The sequence below is a fragment of the Chanodichthys erythropterus genome, chromosome 8 (genome assembly GCF_024489055.1).
Source record: "Chanodichthys erythropterus isolate Z2021 chromosome 8, ASM2448905v1, whole genome shotgun sequence".
In the NCBI taxonomy this organism is placed as follows: domain Eukaryota; kingdom Metazoa; phylum Chordata; class Actinopteri; order Cypriniformes; family Xenocyprididae; genus Chanodichthys; species Chanodichthys erythropterus.
Window position 1 is genome coordinate 24,764,773 of NC_090228.1, and position 21,270 is coordinate 24,786,042.

The window sequence follows — 21,270 nt, forward strand, 5'->3', positions numbered from 1 at the left end:
CGAATATTTTCACGAATTCTTTGTTTATGCTTTGTATCACTTTCCCTTTTTGAATGATGAATATAGACAAATAAATCTGCTTAAATAGACAGTTACCTTCTTTACACACAGGCGCAGAACGCATGTGCTAGTCGACAGTCGCCTGTAGTCCTTTCGGTGTGTACAAGCACAGATTTTTTTCCCCCAACGCAAGCGACACGAGGTGACAACACAGGCTTTCATCAGTGTTTCTTCGGTGACGGTTTGGTGTGTCCCTACCCTTAGAGGGAGGGGCTGTTATTGGTATGGGGCTGGGCATATGGGGATCTTAGGGGGTCTGGTATTGATTCTAGACTGGGTCAGATTGTATGGTACACTGGTGTGGGTAAGGGCCTTAGGTAATGGTCTAGTATTGTTCTGGGGTTTTGGGGCCTGGTATTGATTTGAGTCTTTGAGAGTCTGTAACAAGTCTAAATCTTAAGGGATCTGGTATGGGTTTGGGTCTTAGGGAATCAGGTATTAGTCTAGATCTTTTTAAGTTTTGTAGAAGTTTTTGCTTTAGTCTGAGTCTTTGGTAGTCTAGAATTGGTCTTAGTTTTTGGTATTTTAATGGCTCTAGACCTTAAGGGGTCTGGTACTAGTCTTGGTCTTCTGGGAGTTTGGTACTGGTCTGAAACTTTGGGGGTCTGGTATTGATTCTAGACTGGGTCAGATTGTGTGGTACACTGGTGTGGGTAAGGGCCTTAGGTAATGGTCTAGTATTGTTCTGGGGGCTGGTATTGATTTGAGTCTTTGGGAGTCTGTAACAGGTCTAAGTTCAGGTCTAGGGAATCAGGTATTAGTCTAGATATTTAGGAAGTTTGTTTTTAGTCTAGAGTCTTTGGTAGTCTAGAATTGGTCTTAGTTTTTGGTATTTTAATGGCTCTAGGCCTTAAGGGGTCTATTAGTCTTGGTTTTTTTGGGAGTTTGGTATTTGATCTTACGGGGTCTGGCAATTGAGGACTTTGCCATCGAGACATGATCCATTATTATGGTTGAAGAGACCATTAATATAAAGTTAAACTCATAATGTCAAAGCTACAATATTCCAGCAAACAAATGCATGGATGGACTATTCTGCTGTCATCACCAATCTTTAATTATTCATGGTGAGATCTCAGAGACACTGTTCTTGGTTTTGAGAGCCAAGGGCTGAGACATGGCTGGTGTATTGTTGTACTGTGATGTTAGCTGCCTTTCACAGCAGTGAACCTCTCGTTCCTCTGAGAGGAAACATAAGCTTTCTCTCTCTGCGTCAGCAGCAGCCTTTCAGTGCAACAATAAACCCCTAAGTGAATGCCGCTGTTGCATAGTAACCTGCCTGAAAGAAACAGAAAGCGGAGGAGATGGTGTGGGTGTAGTAAATAAGAGACAGTCTCTCAGAGTTTGGGAAGAACAAAATTAGAGGAGTACTGAGGGAAATGACATCGGCATGTTGTTTCTGTAAATAGCACAAAACCCCAGCAGGTTGAGGCCATTTGAGCACCAGGCTTCTGTTGGCATTTATCACTACAATGTATGGGGCACTTCTTTTGGGGGCAAACTACTAAGACTGCTGAGTTTTTTAGAGGTATAATGAAAGTCATTATCACATATGCTCTTTTAACATTCTTGTTTTCTCCTTCTGCTGTTTCATTCTCTTCTGTCTATCTATCCTCTGTGTAAAGAGCTCTGGATCAATGTTGGCCCACTCACTGGCCTAATTCTGTCCCGCTCTTCAGCTGATATTTTACAGGCTGTCACAGTTCCTGCCAGCGGCACCACTGTCATACTAATTATGAGTCAAGGCCACAGTGAGTGGACAAATCTGACAAGCAACCAATGATTCTTTATCACTTTGTAGTGTGTGAAGAGAAAATTACATTTATACATTTCTATAGAAATGTGAGAGGTGCTTGCCCATACAAAACAAGCTTGCTACAGTAGGTTGCCATGTGGTTGTTGAAATGTGAAAGGTGTTCTGAAATGTTGTTCTGAACTCTCTCATAGTCTATAACCTGCATACAACTTTGGTCCCTCCTTCAATTTTGTTCATTTTATTAACTGCAAGGCAAATACCGTAAGTGTAATTGCTTAAAAAAAGTAATCATACATAATACAACTTTACTGATATCTGGTTGATCTTATACTATGCAAGTAACGGCCCTTAAAGAGTTAGTTCACCCAAAAATGAAATTTCTGTCATTAAGTACTCACCCTAATATGTCATTCCAAACCTGTAAGACTTTTTTCATTTTCGGAACAAGATATTTTTGATGAAATCCAAGAGTTAAGATATTTTTGATGAAATCCAAGAGTTTTTTTTATCCTCAATAGAAAGCAATGAAATTACCACATTGAAGGTCCAGAAAAGTAGTAAAAACATTGATAAAATAGTGAACATCACTACAGTGGTTCAAACTTTATGAAGCGATAAGAATACTTTTTGTGTGCAAAAAACAAAACAAAAACGACTTTATTCAACAAATTCTCTACAATGCTTTCAGGTTCTACATCAGAACGCTGTTACGCCTGTTCACTTGAGCAGCATGATGCATGCGTGTGATGCTGACACTGGAGCCAGCCAATACTGAGCCAGTGTTCAGACATGAACACGGAAGCTCTGAACTAAATACACTGCATCAACTGCATATGAGTCTGACAGGGGAGAGACAAATTTGTTGAATAAAGTCATTATTTTTGTTTTGTTTTTGCGCAAAAAAATATTGTCGTCGCTTCATAAAATTAAGGTTGAACACTCTAGTCATGTTGACTATTTTAACAATGTTTTTACAACTTTTCTGGACCTTGAATGTGGTAATTTCATTGCTTTCTATTGAGGATTAAAAAAACTCTTGGATTTCATCAAAAAGATCTTAATTTGTGTTACAAAGATGAGCGAAGGTCTTACGGGTGTGGAACGACATGAGGGTACATAATACCCTCAATAAGTACATAATGACAGAAATTTCATTTTTGGGTGAACCCTTTATTTACACATTAATAAGTGATGCTTATGGCCAGTTCAAATTTCTTTCTAGAAACCTTACAAAACATGATGTCTCCCATAGGGAGGAAAAGGAAATAAGAGACAGAAAACATGGGATGTTAATAACCGTAAAAGAGAACAGCTAATTTCAGAGCAGGCTGGTGTTAAGCTGGGCAATTAAGAGTAAATAATGCAGGAAAAGAAATCCTCAGCTGTGATGTGTCTTCACTAGAAACTGTTATGTAACACTCCTTCCCACATGTTATGAATATTGTATTTTTCAAAACCCAGAGAATGACCTTCTATGAATAACTTAAATGGAGTCGATTTTCATATACAACCCAAAATCAAGAAAAGTTGGGACATTTTGTAAAACGCAATAAAATCAAAACTCTGTAATTTGATAATTATCTTAAACCCTAATTTAAATGACAAAAGTAAAAAGAAAAAAAAAATCACTAGCAAAATTAATTGTATTTTGTAAATATAAACTAATTTTGATTTTGATGGCTGCAACACACTCCAAAAAGTTGGGACATAGACAAAATAATAGTGAAAAGATCACATAATATTTAAGTTAAACATTTCTCAATGCAAGATTGCAAAGTATTTAGGTTTTCCACCATCTACATAACATTGTAAAAAAAATACACGGAATTCATAAAAGTCTCAGTCCATATAGGGCAAGACAGGAAACTTCTATTGAATGTGCATGAAAAAAAAAGTCATGCTACTGTATTAAATATAGCCACATGGGCTCTGGAGTACTTCGGAAAACCATTGTCACTTAAAACAGTCTGCCGCTGCATCAAATTCTACTTGAATCTCCAACCTGGTCTCATAGGAAAGTCGTGGGAACATTTTCACGAGTCACCAAAATACGTACCAGAGCAGAGTGCATACATATCACTGCAGTTTTCAACAGAAATGAATGCTAGAGGCAGTACAACGGCAAACACTTTTAATCGTTTTCATACACAGTTACGATTATGGGGTCTCCTTGCACAATTATGTTATGACTTAAAAAGCTTTTTTACCAAAGTGCACAATTTGTAAATGAATACATTTTGGACTTTGCATCGCTTAACCACCTCCATATGTTTTGTTTTTCTGACATACTGTACCAAGCTTGCTCGGTAGCTCAGCTGATACGGAGTTGTACTTAAGAGAGGAAGGCCTGGGTACAAATCCCATGAAAGGCGAGTCACGGTAAAAGAGCTCAAAGAGAGATCTAAACGAGCAAAAATGGCATGATTACGGATGCTTTTTATGTCACATTTCCTTTTGTTAACACTATCAGGTAGGTTTAGGTGCAGTGTTGGTGGTATGTTATTTTAAAACGCAATGAAGTGCAAATTTCAAATCAGAACTGCGGTGATTCGTATATAAAAAAAAAAAAAAAACATCATAAAAACTTACCATATTCATGTTTATCTGTTCCGGCAAAAAAATGAACATGTTTTAGTGCCACTCAGTGGACATTTCACCTTGAAACTGCAGTGATATGTACGTATTGGTACATATTTTGCAACTCGCGAAAATGTTCCCACAGGTACGTTTTTCTAATGAGACTGGGTTGTGAATCTCTGTTACACAAGAACAAAACTATAAATCATTTCTATGCAGAGATGCCGGCGAGTTCTCTGGGCCTGAGCTCATCTCAGATGGTCCAAAAGACAGTGGAAATGTGTGCTGTGATCAGATGAGCCCACGTTTCAGCTCGTTTTTGGGAAAATCGGACATCAAGTTCTCAGTCCCAAAGATGAAATGGACCATCCAGACTTTCATCAGCAACAGGTTCAAACATCTGTTATGGCATGGGGGTGCACCAGTGCAAACAGCATTGGGTGACTTGCATATGAAGGTACCACTGACGTGGAGGCATATATTGGGATTGTATAGAGACGTATACTGCCATTCAAGATGACAACTTTCCTGCCAAGCCTCAATCTGCACGTGCTTCAGCAGAGTGGTTTCGTAGACACTCTACACCTGCAGTCTAGATCTGTCTCTTATTGAAAATGAATGGCCCTGAAAAGTAGAATCAGACCAAGGAGGATTAAAAGAGAATCAGACCAAGATGACCACGAACTGTTGAGCAGCTGTCTTGTATCAGGCAAGATTGGGCAAAAACTCCACTTGCAAAACTGCAACAATTAATATCCTCAATTCCCAAATGATTAAAAAGTTTAATTAAAAGGAAAGGTGATGTGACACAGTGGTAAACGTGTCTCTGTCCCAACTTTTCTGGAGAGTGTTGCAACCATCAAAATCAAAAATTGTTTATATTTACAAAATACAAATCAAGTTGGTCAGTGAAAACATTGAAAATCTTTTCTTTACTTTTGTCAGTTAAATAAAGATTCAAAAGAATGAACAAATCACAGATTCTTGATTTTCATTGCGTTTTAAGGCAGGAACACACCAAGCTGATGGTCAGCCGTCTGGCAGTTTTTGTTCGTCGGCCGACTAAGTTTTCTCAGTGTGTTCCGCACCGTCGGCTGAAGTTGGTCCTCGTCGGCTTTTTTTTTGGCCGATTCAAAATGTTGGAGAAAAAACGTCGGAGCTCGTCAGTCCATCGGGCCATCTGATCATTCATTTGGCTGTTCAGATACTGCCACCTGCTGGTTCGTAAAGGCATTTCATCTTACGCAGGCACAGAACGGACATGCTACTTGGCTGTCGGCTGTCGAGCGTTGGTTTGGTGTGTCAGGTTAACTTTGGACACTGCTGACGTGAGCCAACCCCGCAGTCTGCTTTCATCGCCACTAGTTCGTCGGCGTCAGCTTGGTGTGTTCCGTCCTTTACAATATGTCCCAATTTTTCTTGATTTGGGGTTGTAATATAGCAAATTGATGTCAGATTTATATGGTTGAATCAGCATTTTCATGTCAGAGTTTTGTGTGTGCTGCCAAAGAGAAGGTGATGAACTTCTCATCTCTTAATCTCATTACTTAACCCTAACAGACATAGAACTGTGACACTGCAATAGACACACACATGCTGTCATGACTCAATAATGGCTATCTGTCACATCATAAAACCATTCAATATAGAGTGGGGTTCAAAAGTCTGACACCACATTGAATGTAGGAGTTAAAATGCAATGTAAACCTACTTTTAGGTCATTAATCAAAATTGTAAGACATACTCAATAATAGGGCTGCCCCCGACTAAAGATTTTTCTAGTCGAGTAGTTAGTTGCTCATTTAAGCCATTTCTGAATCAGTGTCGACTGCAAAGATGAAACTCCTTTAGAGATAAATACATGTTAAGTTAAGTATGCGGTACTAATTTAGCTTCCACACTTTGCATGAACACTTGGATGTGCACCTAATAATAGCGCACATTTATCTAGGTTAAGATTAGACCGAGCCACCATGCAAAGTAGCTAACATTAGGCAACAACTTACATGTTTCAAATGATAAGCCATGTCTGAGGTCAATGAATGTAAGGCAGACATTTGGATTTCCTGCCAGATATAATTACCACATGGACTAGCCATGTTAACCATAACTGTGTTTGAAATCGGCCCCTGTACCTCATTCACTATTCCCTACAATACTCCAATAATCTAGTCCACTTGAATGTAAACGAGTGAGTGAATTCGGACACTGAGTGTGCCGGAGTGGCTTCCGCTTTTGTATATTTTGTGCTTGCTGTTTAATAATCATTTGAAACTAAGCAAAATGGAAGCTTCAGTAGTAATGAAAACATTTATCTTGAACTCTGTCATGGAATCTAGCATGTATAAAAGTTAATTAAACTATATAACCAATTCAAAAGGAATTTATACCTGTATAATGTTATGCTGTACCCACATTGGGCCAGCAATTTGAAAAATGGATGGATGGATGGATGGATGGATGGATGGATGGATGGATGGATGGATGGATGGATGGATGATTCAGTTGCAAGCACCATCTTCTGGTGAGACACAGAAATTCATTTGGCACTAGCCCCACAATGCATTATGGATATTTGCTAGCCGTTGAAATACATCAGTTGGTGCACTCAATAACATCCACTATGGTTTTGGATACCTCTACAAATGGCTGTTCCCTCAAATAGTGCCCTATTTAAGGGTATAGGGGGCAATCTCAGATTGTGTGACTTCGCCCAATTCCAAGTATGCTTACCAGTGTTTAAATACCTGGCATATTTACATAACAGGCTATACACCAAGGAATGATTTCTGACCCTGTTACTGGGAAAGACTGTTTGTGCATAGGTCCGATTTGTATTTATTTTTACAGATTGACTTTTTTATTTTTTAAACTATGCAACAAATAAAGCCAGAATCCAACTCAAAAAAGAAAAGAAAAGAATAAAAATCAAAAAGAACAATTATCATTATCAATTTTATCAATTTATCAATTATCATTATAACTTATAATATCTCGTCAAACAATGCAAATTTAAATTAGATTGAGAAAAACAGAATACTGAAGACAAATAAACAGGAAGAGCCTGTGATGTCAGCACAACTGCTTTGTAATGACTGGAAAAAGTGTTAAATGGGTCAGAGCCGTAAGACGGGAACACGTGGGATAAACACACACACATGTACACACACACACACACACACACTTAAAATAGACTCTCAGTCATATGTAGGATTTGATGTCAGCAGAGGGTGAAACCCAGAGTTTGTTCCACACACTGATCTACTGGTAGTTGAACAACAAAATCATGGGTTCAACTCCTAATAGTGTTGGCTGGTGCATCAATGTAAAATATATGTCCTTAGTTGAATGAACAGAAGAAGCACAAGCACCATGATTTTTTTGTACATGAAACAGAAAAGATAATATTACACAGAATTTTCAAATAAAAAATAAAAAGTAGATCTTCAAAAAAATTAGAAAAGCCCAATAAAAGCATCCTAAAAGCAGACACATCTACTATATTTCAAGAAGCGATAGCTTTGTGTGAGGAACAGGTCAAAAAAAGTTGTGAAGCACAGAAAATCTTATACTCTTCAGCTCTTATTCACCTCAAAAATCTGATTCATGTTCAAATCAATTCAAACTTGTGTTCAATGAAAAAAATTAAGCTTTAGTCATGTCCCCCAAGTCTTAGGCCTTCTTCAGATGTATAGAAGATGTATACTTTGATTATCATAAAATCTTTAGCTCAAATCATACAAAAACACGTGGGATTATATCATAAAAGTTTTTAGGTCAAATCATACAAAAGCATGTGGCCTAGCTAATGTCATGCATGTTCAAGAGTAAACAAACAAGAAACTTGCTCTTTGAAATTTACAACAGGACTCATAACACAGTGATTCTAGTGTTGAAATTTCTCTTATTCACATATCTGCATGATATTCACAAATCAGAGCTCACAGATGTGGCTATAACTCTGTGTTTCCTGAGCAAAAATCCTCTGTCCTGATGCTCCAGCAGCTTCACTCCATAATCCCTTTCCTACTTCATATTTAATATATCTCTCCCCATTCATTTTCCTCTAGCTTACTAATGCGTGCTCTCTCACTCCCTCTCATGTGTGGGTTCTCTTAGGGCACGCTTAGGGTTATATAAAAGTCGATTGTGACTGTGTCATTCACTAATGACCTTCGGTTGCTGTTCATATGTCATTCTCAAATGAGACACTGAACCAGACCAGTGTTTACTGTAGCTGTGATGGACACGATGATCACATCCATCCACACACACACACATACACTGTACATTTAAATGTTTTTTTTTTTCCTTTCAGGGTAGAAACTGTCTATTGACTTCTTTTGTTGTTATACTTAGCTAATTATATTGTCTATACCCCTAACCCCTACAGAAACATTTGCACTTAATATTGCATACATTTGGCAGATATCTACAAGTTATGGAATATTCAAGGTATACATTTTGTCTGTATATGTTTTCCATTGATGCTTTCAAGCTTCAAAAAGAAAAAAAACACAATGAAAGTACCATAAAAGTCATTATTCACTGAAAATTTCAAGATCAGTCTATGCTCTCTTTGGCTATTCATGAAAGCAATGTCATGTTTATTCATTATTCATTGTCTTCATTTTGTCTTCTTTTGTGTTCAGCAAAAGAAAGTCAAACATATTTAGAGCAACATGACAATCTTCATTTTTGGCTGAACTATCCCTTTAATAAAGGGATATGTTATTTTACTTATTTAGTGAAAGATTTTTTTCTCATGAGAACTGTAGCGAGAACATTTTGTCCACATAATGTAGGTGTTTTTGCTTTAATATCATAGTGCATACATTCAGTTACATAAAAAGAGAGCAAACGTTGACCAACAACATCCACACACGTACCAAAAAGTACCACTCAGGGTGATCAATAGCTAATCAGTCCACAATAAGGCAACAATTATAATTTGTTTGCACCAATACATGTGGCACAACTTTTTAGTTTGGTGTGAACAAGACTTTAACCATGTGGTAAACTGCCCGCATGAGTTTGTCCAACCACATAAACACAATCCTACTGTCAAGATACAGAGGATACAAATAATCTGTTCATGTCACTACAATAAACCTTCAACACAACTAGAAAAGCATAATGAAGCACAATATATATCTAAAAGAGATACAAAGGTAGAAATTGTGTGCCATTCACACAACTGAAGATTAAAACATCTAACATACTGTACCTACATGAAAAGCACCAAGGTAGAGACATTCAAAAACAACAGTGTTGAAGTATTAATGAGCCCTGGATTTAAACTGAAATATAATATTTATAATAAAGAAAAGCAAAACATCATAAGATTCATTTTAAGTTGGATCGCTAATCATCCACACGGGCATTGGTGCTTGGACCCCGATGATTACCGCTTGCAGCTATTTTGTTTTTAATTATAGTAAGTATAGATGTGGTATAGATGATATAGTATAGATTAAGTAGATGATTCAAAGCTTGTTTGCTTTGGTGTTGCCACCCCTCACAGTCCTCATGCCACTCCCTTGCCATCACATTAATAATTTTCCAGATGAGGTGCACCCAACCCTACCTATAGCACCACAGATCACTTAATATCAGCACAATATATCATACTGTATCCTAGTAAATTTTTGATACAGTATACAACACATACTGAACACCATCTCTCTACTGGATAACCTGTAGGTAGGTATGAATGAAACATTGTGCATATACTGTACATATAGAGCATCCCAACTTTTGATCAGCTTTGCTCCACATATCATAATACAAGGAGACATCCTCCTTCCAGTACTCACGTAGGAAGTGCTTCTCCAGTAAGGCAATTTCCAAATGACCCTTGACCTCATTGAGACGTTCTGATTCGCTCCTCAGGTCTTGCATGACAGACAAAGTCCCCAAACCAGCCTAGAAAGAAACACACAGGGTTATTAACAGACATGTATGTGATCCATCCCACACAATAAACTAGTCTCTCCGAGCGGTGACTTACAGAATACTAGTCCTCTATATGGTGTCTTCCTCTTGTTTTAGTTAGATAAGCCTCAAACTGGAGGCCGGTCTCAATGACAAATGTGGAATGTAAAATTCGGACTCACTGATAGCACAACATGAACCTGCTTCTGACTCCATTCCGCCCCACACACACACACACAGGCCGAAAGAAAGCAAGATCTGCAGAAAGACGAACCGCAGTGAGAGAGAGAGAGACAGAGAAAGTAGGTGAGTGAGAGATTAGGCGAGAGGGCGGTACTGCAGAGACACAGCAGAAAAGCAGAGGTGTCTCTTTAAGAGGCCAATGCGACTGACAGTGCAGGCATGCTAGCTTCACTGAGACACACGTGTTTGGTTTCACTGCATTAAACCTATGACTGTAAAATGCTTGCTTCATGCAGTTTGTCGTGGGTTTATATCTAAGCTGATCTACATAAACACAAATAAACAACAACAGCTGGGGAAATAGAAAATTAGGGATGTGCGTGGAAGAGAAAGGGAAAGAGAAATTAAAGGTATAGTTCACCTAAAAATGACTCAATCTGTTCCAATCCTGTATAAATTTCTAGATTTTTGATATTTGGAAGAATGTTTGTAACCAAGCAGATCTCGTCCCCCATTGACTGCCATTGTATTTTTTCCTACTCCTAATTCTCAAGGTCTGCTTGGTTACAAACATTCTTCCAAATATCTTCCTTTATGTACAGCAGAACAAATAAATTTATACAGGTTTGGAACAACTTGAAGGGGAGTAAATGATGATGAATTTTTGGGTGAACTATCCCTTTAAGAGAATGAAAGAGACCCCTGATAAGTTTGCACAAAGAAACATTTATTCAAAAAGGTAGCTAAAAGTAGAACAGATTTTATGACGGCACTTACTTCTAGGTTACAGTTTTTTTTCGAGCCAAGCTAATCACTGACAGCTGATTGGCTGATGGCATCAAAACATGCTATTCGCTAGCGATTGTCCTTAACAGTGACGTTAAAGTCAGCAGATAGAGAGAAAAAAAATTACGCCTCTAAATAACTTGGCAAAACATCTACTATGTAAAATATAATATTTGTGCTTCATTTTCTTGCTTCCAAAAATTGTTGTTTCATTAAAATATATAGACAAATTAATAGGGATATAAATTTAACAAATCTGGATACAATTTAGATTCCACTTAACAAATTCTGATGCTGTTTTTGGTTATACAGTACACTTAGTCTTTAGGTTCATTTAGGGCTGGGCGATGTATCGAATGCTTTTGTCACGCGCATTTCTTCAGTAAAGCCGGTTCCCTGATTACCGCTAAATCGGCATCACCTGCTTTCAAATGAAGCGGCATTTAATAGACAGAGCCGTAGTTCACTGATAAGACACGCAATATCGCGTTCAATATCGATATGTATCGCCGCCAGATTCCACCAGTGTAGACACTGCTAAGTGTATTACTACCCTCTTCAGGTCAAAGTTTGAACTAAATTGTCATATACAATATGTTAGTGCAAGTATATAACAATTAGTTCAAACTTTGACCTGAGGAGGGCAGTAATACACTTAGCAGTGTCTACACTGCTGGAATTCAAATAGAGAAGAAGAGAGTTAGTTCAAGATGAGCATTTATGGTTAAAACGTATATAATTTTTAATTCTTTTTAGAAAATGAGCGATGGTTTCTCTATATAAGACCCTTATTACTCATCTGGGATCGTGTAGAGCTCTTTGAAGCTGCTATTAAACTGTAATTTTGACCTTTGACCAACTGCTTGGAGGCCATTGAAGTCCACTATAAGGAGAATAATCCTGGAATGTTTTCATCAAAAACCTTAATTTCTTTTCGACTGAAAAGAGAAGGACATGAACATCTTGGATGGCATGGGGGTGAGTAAATTATCAGGAAATTTTAATTTGAAAATGAACTAATCCTTTAATAAGGACTTCAAAAATGCCCGACAACATCACCAAAAAATGGAAATGGTTGGGAAATAAATTCTGAATTAGATGTTTACATGCAACTAATTTCCAATTAAAAGGCATATTCCAGGGATAGCAATCAGAATTTGGGGAATCAGAATATTATAATGGAATCGGGCAATCGGATTCCAGTGTTTAAATGACTCAATACTAATATTGCCAAATTTTACAACAATATAGCAAACTCCAATTTACCATAGGTTCTCAATTCCCAACCCTACTAGCTAACATGCATCTTGCACTTCTGTGGCACAAAATAAAGTGCCCTGAGTGTCCATGCTAGAAGGGTCATTAGCAGAGCAAAAGAAGAGGCAGTTTCCAGTCGAGAAACCGTAGGAGACTGGCTTTCATAAACAGGGTATTCAAAGACAATCAAACCCCTGCTTGTGTGAAAAAGTGATCTCATTAGCCTGAGGCCTTCAGGGAGTCATTAATGCATGAATCAAAAAGTAAAAAGTGCTGCAATGACACAGTCCAAACTACACAGCACTACAATATCAGACGTGAGTTGTGCTGGCTCCATGTGTGTTTGTGTTTGTATGTGTGCGGCAGAGCTATTTCGATCAGCATGTGAGCGATGACTCATTTCTCACTGCTGTCTAAACGTCAGGGCACCACTGGTTACAATCTCTGTTAGCCGGCTGTTGCATTCAACACTAAAGCTGCCCTTGATGCAGGAAATTACCAATGCAAACACATGCAAAAGGAGTGGTAAGACTGGTCAGCCTCTCAGCATGTGCAGGTTACATGCTTCCTAAGCCATTGCAGAGGCATATCGGATTTTAGCTCTTCAAAATGTTTTACTGCCAAAACACAATTATGTTGGAGGGAGCTCAAGGTCTCTGGAAACCATCACACTATCATTTTTTAATAATACAAACCTTTTTAAAAGCTTAACCTTGGACAAGCCAAAGCTTCTTTTAGGTATCATAGAAGTAATCCCAACACAGCAGCAGAAAAACTAGAGAACTAGATATAGAAGGGGGGTGACAACCACATATTTTTATTCACATTTTGGAATACTGCATAAAAATTATGGATGGAAACAACAATGCTGTGTCTGAAAATCGAATAGTTCCCTATTATATAGTATGCAAAAACAGTACGCCAAAATAGTAGTATCTCCAAATGCACAATATTCAAAAAACAATAGGCGAAAAGTCTACGGATGACCTACTACTTTCGCCAAGATTCTGAAGAGAAGGTTTATCATTTTATTTATTCAGTAAGAAGACATGCACACTAACTACAATAGAAACTAGTAGAAAAACTAGAAATTGTGCCTTATTCGCAAGTTCTTTTTGTGATATTCAGATTTTTCGTATGGAAACAGTTAATGGCAAAATGCTGTAATGGTTGTCTATAGGGTTGCTAAGGTGCTCTGGGTCATAGTTAGCGTGTTGCTATGCAGTTGCTAGGGTGTTCTGGGTGGTTACTAGGTATAAGTTACTAGGTCCAAAGAGCCCACCATCAAGCCTGTATGATATTCTGGTGCCTTGATGTGGTTAAAGGGTTAGTTTACCCAAAAATGAAAATAGTGTATATTAATATTATACAGCAACGAAAATATTTTTGGCGCGCCAAAAAAACAAAATAACGACTTATATAGTGATGGCCGATTTTAAAACACTGCTTCAGGAAGCTTCGGAGCGTTATGAATCAGTGTATCGAATCATGATTCGGATCGCGTGTCAAACCACCAAACTGCTGAAATCACGTGACTTTGGCGCTCCGAACCCCTGATTCGACACACTGAATCATAATGCTCCAAAGCTTCCTGAAGCAGTGTTTTAAAATCGGCCATCACTATATAAGTCGTTATTTTGTTTTTTTTGGCACACCAAAAATATTCTTGTTGCTTTATAATATTAACATTGAACCACTGTACTCACATGAACTGATTTAAATATGTTTTTAGTACATTAATGGATCTTGAGAGAGGAAATGTCATTGCTCCCTATGTAGGCCTCACTGAGCCATCAGATTTCAACAAAAATATCTTAATTTGCGTTCTGAAGATTAACGAAGGTCTTACGGGTGTGGAACGGCATGAGGGTGAGTAATAAATAACAGAATTTTCATTTTTGGGTGAACTAACCCTTTAAGAGCCTCTCCCTCAATGCAAGTCTATAGGATTTTTTCACAAGTATGTCAGACTGTCTGATCAATTGGACCATAATAATAATTCATACTATAACAGTAACACTTGTTTTATAACAAATGTTCAAAATCCATTTTTTTTTAAATTAATAAGCACTAAATCATTTTAAATCCAACAGTCATAATATTTTCAGACATTTCACAATCTCTTTTTCATTAATGTGGACTTTACAGTATGTGATATTTGAGATTCTAAGGATAAAATTAATGTGTGCAAATCATTCCTTGGGCAACCAATAAAAAACCAACTACTGTTGTAAAAATTGCATCATTTATTGCCTTAGAAAAATATTGCCAACACTTAGAAATTGTTTAAACTAAGATGGATCAGGAACAGAATCAAGTTTGGAAGCAAAGATGAACACACCCATACAGGGTTTTGAAAATCTCATGTGATTACAGTTTGCATCAAGCGGCTGGGTCACTCCCAGAATTCCATACCACTCCCATAACCCAGACCTTAAATCACTTAGCACACTTGGGATTTAAACTTGTGACCATATGTGCTGGTTTGATAGGATTTCAGCTTGAGAGGATAACAAGACGTGACTCTTGCCTCATAATGTGCGTGGCCATTTACGTCTGACGTCCACGCCGTTTCTCAACTGTCAACAGTAAATAACACTAATAGGCTATTGTTTTTATTACCAGCACAGTTTTTTGTTGTGTCCAGTAGCTTGATGCTGTTGTTTCACTAAGTACATATAAGCAAACTTAATTATAGTGTCTTTTAAGTGTCTTATAAGTCTTTTAAGGTTGTATTTAGTCCTTCAAGGTCTTAGGTCTTATCCTCATAGTGCTCATTTCATATTGCCCTGCCGAAAAATCCAGCATAAACTATCATGAATTCCATGTTGGTACAGGCTGGTTTTTGAGTAAGAGCTGGTACAGTGCTGGTCTAGCTGTGGAAAAGCACAATCATGCTGTTCTCAAGCAAAACTGAGCTGGTACAGCTGGTCTACCAGCAATCCCAGTTCCCAGCAACCTGGCCCCAGCATGCAAAACATACCTTTTTCAGGAGGGTGCTCATGGCCTAGATCCATGATGAGAGGGGGATGAGAAAAGAAAGTGATTATTTCATTCCACACCCTAGAGACATTTCTCAGTGTCTACCCAGTGTCATTTAGTATCTTAACTGACAGAATATTAATTTACTGTTTTTAAAACTCTTGACCTTGTTTGAGGAGTCTGATGTTAACATGTTGCTAAGTTAATGACTCAATTCGCTATTAAGAACAAAAAAACATAATAGTTAAGGTTGTTTATTTGCATCATTCAACAGAAGATTTTTACTGAATCATCACAGATGTGAAATCTTTTTGTAGGCCAACCCCAAAATTAATATTATCTTGGTCTCCTCAACAAAAAGCCCATAGCTTTTTTCATTTGGCTTTTGGATTGTTGCAGAAAATGCACTGTGTAACCAACAAAAGATTATGATTCTTACATGCTTTGTTCGTCAAGATAATCTTCACAAATGAACACAACTTTAATGAAGCCTAAATACAATTGCCTGAAGTAAAAAACTATTGTTACGCGATAAACAAACTGCACCACGGTTTACCACTAAACCTCCGATAAATCTTTATTTAAATCATACAAGTAGAAAAGTTTGAGTTAGAATTTTGACTGTTTCATTAAATATTAAGACTACTTATAAACACAGCAAGAATGTAAAAGCAGACTAGTAAGTAGATGAGTTTACATGTTTGGTGTGATGAAGTTCATTGTTCTGACAACCTCCATAGTTCCATTTAGCCACTTGAAAATGTAAAATATACCTTGAGCTTGTGCTATTTCAGTAATTTAACCAAAAATTCTTATTTCCGGGTTTTAGGACTCATTCCAAAGAGTAGAATGGATTGAAATCCATTTTTCAGAGACACATTTTTGTGTCTAAAGCCCTATTTGAATGGGATTAGTTTTACATGGAGAGGAGGGGTAAAGTAATTATTACCAGAGCTTCTCAGTGATTTTAGTAACGTCCGAATATGCCATCTCAGTAATCATCACAGACAATGTCAGCAAAGATTACGGTGACTTTTTCCTTCTATACAAATGTCCGGAAAAATTACCTCAGGTAATGATAATCCCGTGCAAATATGTAAGTAAATATTCCTTCATTTTCTGTTTAAAAGTAGTTTTCCACAGTTTTTCAAGTATGGAGGCACTTGAAGCAGCATTCAGTTGCGTTCTAAGCAGTGAGACAAGTTTGTGGCAAACCTCAAGTGTTTCCCGCATACCATTCAGATCAAAAAGAAAGCTGAAAGCACTTGTTAGAGGCACAAAACTTTTTTTAGCTTTAGGTAAGTGCATATTACCAACAGAATCCAATCAGAATGCAATTAATTTAATTAATAAATCATTCGACCAGACCTAACAGTTATATATATATATATATATATATATATATATATATATATATATATATATATATATATATATATATATATATATATATACACACACACAACCTGAATTCCGGAAATGTTGGGACGTTTTTTAAATTGGAGTAAAATAAAAACTAAAAGACTTTCAACTCACATTAGCCAATATTTTATTCACAATAGAACATATATGACATAACAAATGTTTAAACTGAGAAATTTTACACTATTATCTACTAAATGAGCTCATTTCAAATGTGATGCCTAAAATCGGGTTGGCACGGGGGCAACAAATGACTGAAAAAGCAAGAAATTTTGAAAAGATTGAGCGGGGAGAACATCTAGCAACTAATTAAGTTGATATCAGGTCTTTAACATGATCTCTGTGTGTAAAGGACAAGGCCGAAGACCTTTATTGGATGCCCGTGGTCTTCGGGCCCTCAGAAGACACTGCATCACTCATCAGCATAATTGTGTCAATGACATTACTAAATGGGCCCAGGGATACTTCCAGAAACCACTGTCAGTAAACACAATCCGCCGTGCCATCTGCAGATGCCAACTAAATCTCTCTCATGCAAAAAGGATCCATATGTGAACATGGTTCAGAAGCGCCGTCGTGTCCTGTAAGGCAAGGCTCATTTAAAATGGACTGTTTCAAAGTGGAAACATGCTCTATGTCATGCAACGTCAACTGGCGGCCAGAGATTTCCATCCGGTCCCCAGAATAATACTGAATTCAGGAATAGCCTTGTAAGAGGAAAAAGTTTAGGGCTGGTCCGAATACCATTTTTTGATGAACATCGACTATTCGAAGCTTCGGAGAGAGGGGCTGAACATATTTTTCTCTCTAATAAAGGCAGGAATCTGTGTCTGTATGTCCGTTTGCATTTTTATTATTTCGAGAACCATTCATCCAATCGACTTCACAAGGGAGTGCAGTGTCGCATTTGGTGCAATATAGATGGACACGCGAGACGCGACACATTAAGAATTAATAAACTTTTAGTAAAATACAGTTAGAGCAGCGCGAGCGGGAAGCGGCGTACCTCACGCGGGCAGGGCTTATGCTCCGAGAACGGACACTGCACTAGTGATATTATAAAACGCACACACACACAGGTCTGTTAAATTAAGCAATACTTTTAAGGTAGTCTAATATTTTTTTAACAAATTGGCACAGTAACGGTAGATTTAAATAAAGAAAAAACTAAATTTAAATAAAGAAAAAACTAAATTTAAATACAGAAAAACGAAATTAAGTTAAATTAAAAACGAGATTAATTTTAGTTGATAATAACGGGTAAAAATGCTAATACATTTTGTTTCTATTATTCTATTTTCCACAACGTCAAAGCAACAAAACACAAGCTCAGACATGCACTTTTCGGTCCATACAAACTCCGCTGTTCTGCGCTCTAGCCAGAGAACACTCCCGTTGCTGGAACCATAGGGCTGGAAGAACACGCGTCGGTTCTATTTCTAGCGTGCACACGTTTTCTGCGTGGCTCGAGCGCGCCTGAGACGCGTGTCTCAGTGTGCAAACTCCAACCTGTTAAATATGGGAGCCAAAATAAAAACGGACACGCCACCCAGTTGAGACGCTCACGCAGCCAGTGTGTCGCCGGCCTTATTCAAGGGGGAATGAGAACCGTTTTTTATTTTTAAATCTAACGAAACAAAAAGCCTTCTGAAAAGTAGATTGTGCCATAGCCTGCCTTCAGTCAAGAATGACGTCAAACGCGTTCTCTCATTGAACATCTTTTACTGTTTCACGTGCTCATTTTTTCACAAATGTCAAAATTTTCCTTGCCTGGGATTTGCGCACAATTGCGTGACAGTGATGGACAGCTTGACAGCCTCACAAATATGAAGCCTAAAATATCACTATCGCCCCCTGGTGGCTTGCTGCAGTACAGGTAATATGTAAAAAATAACATAAATTTGGAATTAGAATTAGTATATCAAATAATAACATTCAAATTTTTATTTTATATTACGAGTATCTGGTCCTTACAGTGTCTGCAGTGAAAATTCTGCCCCTTGGACAAATATAGTTGATGACCCCTACTCTATGGTCAGATGAGTCCAAATGTGACATTCTTGTTGGAAATCACGGACGCCGTGTCCTCTGGACTAAAAAGATGGGAAACCTTCCAGCGTGTTATCAGCATTCAGTTCAAAATCTCTGATGGTATGAGGTTGCATAAGTGCATACGGTATGAGCAGCGTGCATGTTTTGGAAGGCACTATGAATGCTGAAAGGTATATAAAGGTTTCCAGATGACGCCTATTTCAGGGAAGGTCTTGTGTATTTCAGCAGGACAATGCAAAACCAAATACTGCAGCTATTATAACAGCATGGCTTCATCGTAGAAGAGTCCGGGTGCTGAATTGGCCTGCCTGCAGTCCAGATCTTTTACCTATAGAGAACATTTGGCGCATCATTAAACGAAAGACGACCATGAACTCTTCAGCAGCTGGAAACCTATATCAGGCAAGAATGGGACCAAATTCCAAAACCAAAACTCCAGAAACTCATAACCTTGATGCCCAGATGTCTTCAAAACTGTTTTCAAAAGAAGAGGAGATGCTTCACCATGGTAAACATGCCCCCGTCCCAACTATTTTGAGATCTGTAGCAGGCATCAAATTTGAAATGAGCTCATTTTGTGCATAAAATTGTATTTTTTGTCAGTTTAAACATTTATGTTATCTATGTTCTATTGTAAATAAAAAAAAAAATTGGCTCATGTGATTTGAAAGTCTTTTAGTTATTTTATTCAAATTTAAAAAAAATGTCGCAACATTTCCGGAATTTGGGTTGTAGTTATATGTAATACACACGATGGCAGGGAGGTGACAGCAGTGTGTAAATCTCGTTACCCCTCCCATTTCTTTTAGTTTTACTGAAACTTCTTATACTGTGTGAATTGGCCATTAATATTACAGACGTCCTGTGGTAAAATTACATTACTCCATCTACCCTTTTCAAACTAATCCTGTCCGATTAGGGCTCAAGTGTAAATATAAACATCATATTGACTACAGTATTGACTAAATATTATTATAAACACTTGGGTGATGTCTTTTGATTTGGACCAATTAGTAACCACCTTGCAGCATGTTAAAAACCACTCTGAAAACCTTGCTTAAAACCACATAGCAACACCCTGGTGACCACTCAACACCTTTTATTCCTGAAACTACTGCCTGGGTGGGCAACTCACAGGTTTAGGAACAGACCCATGGTTGAGGGATGAGGATTCGACACCTTACCATATATTAAGATGCCCTACAACATAGAGACAAAACCTACAGGACTGTCACTTGACAGCATCTCAGTTTACATCTAAAAACACACTAATGTTTCATATGGAAGCAGAGGAAGTTGGCTCTTTTGTGAGACACTTATGCAACACTATGACTAATCTGAGGCTCCATCACTGAGGGGAAAGCCTCAAAATAAACAGAACACCAAATTACACAGATATGACTATAAACCTCTCAGAAAACATGTCTAACATGATTACGGCAAAGAATTCTTCCAGAAACCATCTGTGAAATGAAAAGGTACCCGACTGAAGCTACAGTGTCTGGTTTTAACAGGATAGTGAAGTGTATTAAAGCATCATTTGGCTACAAGATGACAGACTGAGGCCTTCCTGCATATCAACTCAGTTTAAGCAGCCAAATGAGATAACGCTGATACAGAATATTTGCAACATTATGGAAGATAAAGAGGAAGTTAATGTGAAAAGGTCAGACTCTATAAAGAGATTTATCACAAGCACAATTCGAAGAAACTGCATCTACCTTCTTAGTGCCCATTCACACATTTTTGCATTCCACTGAACTTTACTATTGTTTTTCTGTGTAAAATTGTGTTAAATGGATGCATTGTTGCACTCATGCCATTTTTCCTCACAAATGACACAGCATTTAAAAAACGTTTAAAAATCATGCCTCGAGACCTTGCACACAAAGTTCACAAACACACAAAGTTCACAAACACAGTCGGTTATGTCTGTGAACGTAAACAGCAAGGAAAGAAATCACACTCTTGACTGAATAACTTTAGTAGCTTTAATAAGAATACATTTCTTATTGAACGCTGCTGTTCAATTCTCTGGCAAGGAGAGAAACATGGCGGACTGTGAACAGCTCACTCAGGGGAGGAGCTAAGCTAATAGGGCAGATTCCGCCGCCAGTCGTGGGCGGGGCCTGTTCCAATGTGGCGTCACATTGGAGCACATTCCTAAATGGCTAATTTTTTAGACACTGTTTTCAATTTATAGGGAAAATAAACTGAGTGGATGGATTTTTACCACAATAGGGTGGTTGTGTACACACTGC

At 37.8% G+C, this 21,270-nt stretch overlaps 1 protein-coding gene across 5 annotated transcripts in view; it reads right to left on the reverse strand.

Moving 5' to 3' along the window:
* The window catches only part of gramd4a (GRAM domain containing 4a), an 87,814-nt gene that overhangs the window by 58,290 nt on the left and 8,254 nt on the right, over positions 1-21,270 (reverse strand). For 3 of the 5 annotated variants that reach the window (XM_067392389.1, XM_067392390.1, XM_067392388.1), the window contains exon 3: positions 10,210-10,318. In XM_067392389.1, coding sequence (XP_067248490.1) covers positions 10,210-10,318 — 109 coding nt within the window. Of the gene's footprint in view, positions 1-10,209; positions 10,319-10,403; positions 12,634-13,248; positions 13,935-21,270 lie in introns of those variants that run through there. The other 2 variants (XM_067392392.1, XM_067392391.1) reach the window with 2 other exon arrangements.